At 34.6% G+C, this 7,652-nt stretch overlaps 1 protein-coding gene across 1 annotated transcript; it reads left to right on the top strand.

Moving 5' to 3' along the window:
• The first annotated feature begins 6,744 nt into the window (after positions 1–6,744).
• Positions 6,745–7,209, top strand: LOC145288151 (zinc finger MYM-type protein 1-like). Its single transcript, XM_080136210.1, has one exon. The coding sequence runs from the start codon at positions 6,745–6,747 to the stop codon at positions 7,207–7,209; it is 465 nt and encodes a 154-aa protein (XP_079992336.1).
• The last annotated feature ends 443 nt before the right edge of the window (positions 7,210–7,652 follow it).

The raw sequence follows: 7,652 nt of genomic DNA, 5'->3' as shown, positions 1-7,652 counted from the left end.
AGCTGCAGCACAGTTTACTTATTTATAGTGTTTAAATGACCCCCCCCTTTCTTTTTGTTATACTTAAACAGACATTCAGCAACAATTAGAAAAATTGGTCTTTTAATTAAATCGCAAAAACACCGTCTGCAACAAATTTCTTTTGTTACTTCATTAGTGATACATGCATAGAAATATAATTTCAACACACATTAATAAAGTAATATGGTGAACGGCTTTGAAATCTAGAAGGCAATGTTCTTTTCTCCTCCTTACAACCTCTTTCCCATGAAAGACTGTCTCTTCTATCATTATTTTTCATGGCAAGTGCTTCACCGAGTTTTAATCTACCCCCCCCCCCTGCAAAACATTAACTCGGCTAGCTACAACCACTGTCAACAATTTCCCCTAATCTCTATCTGTGCTTTTCCCACACTCTTTATCTGTGCCTAAACCTAAATGTAGATTCCATGAACCAAGCTTCTTTCTTAGAACTTCACACCTATGGCACTCTCTTCCGATTGCCTGCTTTCCAGCTGACTAAAATCTGATTGTCTTCAAGTCCAATGTAAACAAGTTCCTGATGACCCATCCACCTAAGTAATCCAATTTACAAAATTCCCACTACTTATGTTTACTACGCCATAATCACATTGACCCTTATATATATATATATATATATATATATATATATATATATATATATACTCTTATCCTCGAGTAGCCTCTGGGCCTTGATAAGTGGTGATTCTAAGTATTGTTGACAAAAATGTCAATGACTTGCCATTCTGGATACTTTAATGCAAACACATCTTAGTTGATCAACAGAACACAAAAAGGTTGTTCCAAAAGTAATGCCTCCTAGGTTTTATTCTACCCGAATGGATCAGAGGGTATTGCCAATTGCATTGTTATGCTGACTGAACTTATGCATCCATGACCTGAAAATTTCATATCTGTTGCAGCTATTGATGGTGCGAGATTCAGAAAGCAACCTGCCACTGAAATCGGTCAGAAGCAGAAATGCATCTAAGAATTCCTTCATGCAGAAAAAAATTGGATCAATCAACATTCACAGACGTGTTGAACATTTATGGAGTTGTAGTTATCAGCACAATTGGATGGATTTGTTGATGTGAGTGACAAAGTGCATTCTGGACGCCCAAGAACAGCCATCATCCCATTGCTGGCAAAAGAGCATTGAGGATGGTGGAAACCATGTAGAAAAATAAATAATGGAGCACAAAAAGGTACCTCATTTTGATGGTACTACTCCTGTCTTCAAAGTTTTACAACTTTTTTTTTTTTTTTAATTAAAAAAAAAAAAAAAAAAAAAACATGCATTACTTTTGGAACTTGTAAATTAAAGAAAAACAAAAAGAAAAATTGAGATTTATATATGTTTTTATTCAAGAAAAATAAATCTTATGAATAATTTTTTAAAAAATAACATCACAGGTTACAAAATGTTCAATTCATAAAAATTTTCATTTTACAATAAAATATCAAAATCCATTTAAATATAACATTTCACAGAATTTTAAATCTTATTAACATGTCAACCGGATACATTCATGCCTGTTGAAAGGAATGTATATGTAAAATAAATATTACTAAAATAATATCTTTATGTGTATGTTTAAGTAGCTTTTATATTTTTGTTATTTATTAAATATAATATAAGATACGTATTAGTGCTGGGATGATAAATCTGAACTTTTTGGGGTATTGATATATATAAAAAAAAAATATGAGTGCCTAATTTCCAATACTAAAAACTATTCCTTTGTCTTATTTTTCAATTTTGTTAAAAACAAAATCTTCTACTGTTGGTTGTAATGATACAATAATAAATATCTATTGCTTTTTAAAATACCAGGAAAAGTAAGATCAATAGATTCTCCCCCATATTATGTTTGAGAAAATATCTGCATATTTAACACATTTTTACGGTAATCATGAAAAAATAACTTCATAGTTAAATATTTACAGATTTATAAAGAATTGGAATCCGATACTCTCAAATATTCTGATTTTTCCAATTCCGATTCATTGGCCCAACACTAATATATATATATATATATATATATATATATATGACACGAAGAATGCTACAAATAGCATTTGAAAAGTTGTTTTTAAAAAACATTCTGTATACATATTTTTTACACACACATTCTCTCTCTCGTATATCATATCATATATATATATATATCGTCGCGAACCAATATAATATCAGTGAACACTGTATTAATAGTGATGATGATGACGGTGACGAGGATAGTAAACAGTAACATAATTGGTCGAGATCCGGCCAATCAGATCAAGTATAACTTCTTAGCCATGGTCGAAAATCGACGATAAAATAAAATGAGTTGCAGAATTTGAGGGAGGGAGATAACAGCGTATGTGACGGCTGGCTGCACTCCAAACTTCAGGTTGTAAACCGTTGGATATAAAAAAAAAAAAAAAGGAGGGGGAGGTTATATATTTATGTATATACTAAATTTTCGCTGTTGGATTCGAATTTAAACTTCACCCTGCTGTACCTGAATGGAAACGTACTTAAATCCGAAGGAAGATAATTTTAATCACCAGAATTAAAGAATAATAATAACAAAATGAATTAATAGCTATAAACCTTATCGGCTATTATATAAACGTTATGTGAATTTTTTTTTTGCCCCTGCATACAAAAAATATGAGTGACACTTTTACACCTAATTCTTTGAAAATCTTAAAAACTAAGGCTTTTATTCAACTTAAAATATATTTTTTTTTGTAATTTTCTGGAAATATTTGTCAGTTTCTATCTGGAAAATATTTTTTTCTTGGACTTGACCCCACCCCTCTCTGCCCCAAAGTTATTTTAAATATTTAAAAATTAATGTACGCATTAGAATTAAAACTTTTTTTTTTTTTTTTTTTACTACAGTTGAAGAATATACAGGGTGACCCAAAAAGATGCGTACCCATGTTTTATTCCATAAAAAAAATCCATTTCTTAACGAATGTTTTTTTCTGTTGCAGGACGTGATAGGTGAACCTATGAATGATCGTTTGCAGCATTAGTTGCCCCAAAAATGTGTTGGACAATTCAGCAGAAGACATTCTCCATGGAACAATATTTTTTTACCAAATCATACCAGAGTGTACAGATTCAGTTTCGAAAACGTTTTCATTGTCGCAACTTTCCATCAAAATCAACGATTGTTAGGTGGGTTACGAAGTTCAGAGAGCTGGGACTTTAGTGAACTTATATTCTAAAGCCACAGGGGAAACTTATTCAGGCAGGAAAAAGAGTGCAAGGACAGAAGAAAACATTGCTGCAGTGAGGAACTCAGTAGAACGCAACCCTCAGAAATCAGTGCGTAGACGCAGCCAAGAACTCGTAATGACAAGGGAGTCACTGCGACGTGTTCTTACGTCTGATCTGCACCTATACGCATACAAGATTCAAGTAAAGCAACAACTAACTGATGCTGACAAGGAAAAGCGAGTAACAATGTGTGAATGGTTCTGTAATGTGCTTGAAAATGACGGAAACTTTCTTGAGAAAGTCTGGTTCTCAGATGAAGCCCATTTTTTGCTTTCTGGGCACGTCAATAGCAAAAACAATGTTTTTTGGGGTTCGGAGGTTCCAGACAGTGCTTCAGAGGCCCCTTCATTCCATTAAATGTACTGCCTGGGTGGCCATGAGCAAGCACGGCATCATCGGACCTTTTTGGTTCGAAGATGATGACGGCCTATCTCAGACAGCCAACAAGGAGCGCTACATGGCTGTTCTGAACAAGTACTGGGCATCGCTGGGATGCCGGAGAGGGGGTTCTGAGAGCTTCACAATGGTTTCAGCAGGACGGGGCCACACCTTATACCGCCAACGAAACCCTTGCTTGGTTGAGGCAGAGGTTCGAAGAGAGACTCATAAGCAGAAGATGCGATGTGGAATGGGCCCCGCGCTTACCAGATCTTAACCCCCCAAATTTTTTTTCTGTGGGGTTTCCTCAAAGACAATGTATACAAGGAAAATCCACAAACAATTGAGGAACTGAAAACTGCCATCACAGCAAAAATAAGAGCCATCCTGAAAGAGGAGTGTGTAAAAGTGATTGACAACTTTGCCAGAAGAGTATAGGTTTGCTTGCAACGAAATGGACATTTGGAACATATCTTGGGAAAGCCATAAGTTTACTAAAAATTGACAGAAATAGCTGAAACTCTAGTGAATGGTCTTCCATAAACTGAATAATATGTGGTTGTAATTTGAAATAAATAGCTGTTTGATCAAAGCCACAATTGAAATTTTTATGGGTATGCATCTTTTTGGTAACCCTGTAGATTAATGATTTTCTGTTCTAATTTTTATTGTACACCCTCTGAAATTTTTGTAAAGGGGTGGAAGAGTGATTTTTAATACAAATTGCAAATTAGCTGTTGTAAGAAAGTAAATTCATTTCACTTTTTTTTTTTTTTTTTAAATACTTTCTTCTAAATTTCTTAAAGTTAAATTCATTTACTCCTGATCTGATATGGAACACATACATTAAATCCGTTGCAAAGACCGCTGAAAAAATGGTGGAATCCTATTGATCCAGTAGATATCTCACTGCTGATGCAATTCTCTAAATAAGAGCCAGGTATGTCCAAGGATGGAGCACTGTTCCCACATCTGGGCAGGAGCTGCTAGAAAGAACTTATCCTGCCTTGATAGAGTTCAAAATAGACTTTGTAGCCTCGTAGGGGATGTCCTTTTCTCTTCCCTGCAACCTATTTCACACAGATGTTGCAGGTGTTTCTCTGCTTTATTGTTATTTTCATGGCAAGTGCTGACTGAGCTCCAATCTATGACCCCCCCCCCCGGCAAACTTTCACAAGAAACACCCGTCTAGCAGAAAACACTATCAATAATTTCCCCCACTCTTTATCTGTGCCTAACCCTAAACGTAGATTCCATGAACAAAGCTTCTTTCTTAGAACTGCACACCTATGGAATTGTCTTCCGTTTTCCTGCTTTCCAGCTGACTACAATATGGTTGTCTTCAAGTCTAACTTAAACAAGTTCTTGATGAGCCGTTCCATATAAGTTAAATTTACTGAATTTCCATTACTAACGATTATTTTATTGTCTACTGTACATTCTTTAACCCTTACCCTCGAGTGGCCTTTCAGCCTTGATAAGTGGTGATGCCTTTGTAAAAAAAAAAAAAAAAAAAAAAAGAAAAAAAAAAGTTCTTGACCTTTTAAGTAATGGTTAAAATAACTTAAAAGAAAATTATGTCACACCTCTCAGTCATTTTTTATTAAATAGAATTTTATATTTGGATGTCAAAAGAAAGTGAAAAAATGAATAAGTATTAATAGTTAAGGTTGGGTACTGCTTAGCTCTTTTTTCATTGTGGTTTTACCCTTGTGATAAAATTTAATGTTTTTTTTTTTTAATTTAGATTTTTTTATTTATTTCTTAATGCTTATTTCTTTTATGGTTTTAAATATTTTGGCTCATTGGATTCTTCTACGCATGCGTGATTTTATTTACTTTAATTTTTCATTAGCAGTCTTCGTTTTGTCCGTAACCCGTGATCATAATACGCTACTATATTTTACATTTTTCTGATCAAGTTTACTTTTCAAACTAAAAAAGACAAAAAAAAAAAAAAAAAAAAAAAAAAAAAAAAAAAAAAAACTGAAAAAGAAATTTTGGCTTTAAAATAACCGTAAGTGGATTTCAATTTTCTTTTTTATTTTAAAGAAATTTAAAATGAAAGACTAAATACTGGCAATAGACGTCCTTTTTGCCAATACGAATATATTTTTTTATTGAACTGTTTATTTGAATTTTCAATGAAAATCTTTAGATACATATACATTGCTGTTTGAAACCCTATTTGCAAATTAACGCCAATTCCTACATACAGTTTTTTATACACATTATTACTAATGTTCTTTTTTTTACCTCGAGCTTGGATTCAATTCACTTGGCCTGTAACATTAGTGACAGTACACAGACACTTCGTTACCTGTTATATCAGTAACATTTATTTAACAAAACAGCGTTAATCAAAGATCACATACTTGTTTCCATTTCCGGTAGTGGATTATTTGTTTTGCTTGATAGTATTCTAATTATTATTGAATATTGAGTCTAATCTAAAATGAAACGTGCTCACGAATTCAGCGGATCCCAGAAAAGAAAGTTGAAAATACAGAGAGTTGCAAATGCTATTGAAAAGACTCACAAGATATCTGAATTTTTCTCTTCAAACATCTCGCAGTTACATATACCTAATAACACTGGCGTTGACACACAATCCGTTTCTGATTTTGAGTCTAAAAGTGAAGTGCCAGATGAGCAATGGCCCACCCATTCAACGTTCGAGCATACTGATCCAAGTTATGTGCCTTGTCGTGTCTCTGATGATCCTGCTGATTGGAAAGAATTAAATGAAAGACAGCGTATTAATTTGGTTTCGAAGGGTCCCGTCCAGCTGACAGATTATGATTTCCCATTAAACCAGGAAAACCCATCACGGAAGTTTTCTGAAAAGAACTATTATTTGACACTAAAAAATAATGAAACTGTTAGACGTTCTTGGCTTGTTTACTCGAAGTCTACAGATCGAGTTCTATTTTGCCTGCCGTTTGTTCAGTAGTGAAAGCAAAAGTCGTGGGGGCCTGTCTTCGGCCCAAGGATTTGGTAACCTGTGGAGCCGTCTGTCAAAAACTCTGTAGACACATGAACAATCAACTCATCATAAGGAATGCATGATGGTGTGGCATGATAAACGGTCAGGCAACTCTATTGGCTTACAATCTAGTAAACTGATTCAGGAAGAGCAGACATATTGGAGAGCAGTTTTATTTCGTTTACTCAATATAATTCAATTTTTGGCTGAAAGAAATTTAGCTTTGCGTGGCACAAATGAAAAGTTTGGTGACACCAGAAATGGAAATTTTCTTGGAGAAGTGGAGCTAATAGCAAAATTTGACCCTGTCTTGTCTGAACATGTTAGACGCGCTAAGAGTCATGAATTGAGTGATCATTATCTGAGCAACCGCATTCAGAATGAACTTATCGAACTTCTTGCTAAGTCAATACGGGACAAAATCATTTCCAAAGTTCTTGCATCAAAATATTATAGCATAATACTAGATTGTACACCCGATATCAGTCACACAGACCAACTAAGTATTGTTCTTCGGGGAAGAAGGATTTGGAGCAGAAATTTTTGAACACTTCGTTGAGTTTCTTGATGTGTATGATACAACTGGAAAAGGCCTTTTTGACAGCATTATCAACTTCCTGTCCAAATATGGCGTTGCCATAGAAGACTGCCGTGGCCAGGGTTACGATAGCGGATCTAACATGCGAGGAAAAAACCATGGAGTGCAGGCACGCTTCTTGGAAGTAAATAAAAAAGCTGCATACATGCCATGCGCCAGTCATCGACTTAATCTAGTAATTGCTGATGCTGCAAGGTCGTCAATTACATCCATTTCTTTCTTTGGCTATCTGCAACGTATCTATAATTTGTTTGCCACGTCAACGAAGCGATGGGTTATTCTGAAGAAACACGTGACCCACTTTACAGTTAAAAGCCTTCCTGACACAAGATGGGAAGCAAAGGTAGAAGCTGTAAAATCATTACGTTTTCAGACAACAGAAATTTTGGAAG

The sequence above is a fragment of the Euprymna scolopes genome, chromosome 11 (genome assembly GCF_053919585.1).
Source record: "Euprymna scolopes isolate OS-2025 chromosome 11, ASM5391958v1, whole genome shotgun sequence".
Taxonomy (NCBI): domain Eukaryota; kingdom Metazoa; phylum Mollusca; class Cephalopoda; order Sepiida; family Sepiolidae; genus Euprymna; species Euprymna scolopes.
This window is presented reverse-complemented; position numbering and strand designations above follow the sequence as displayed.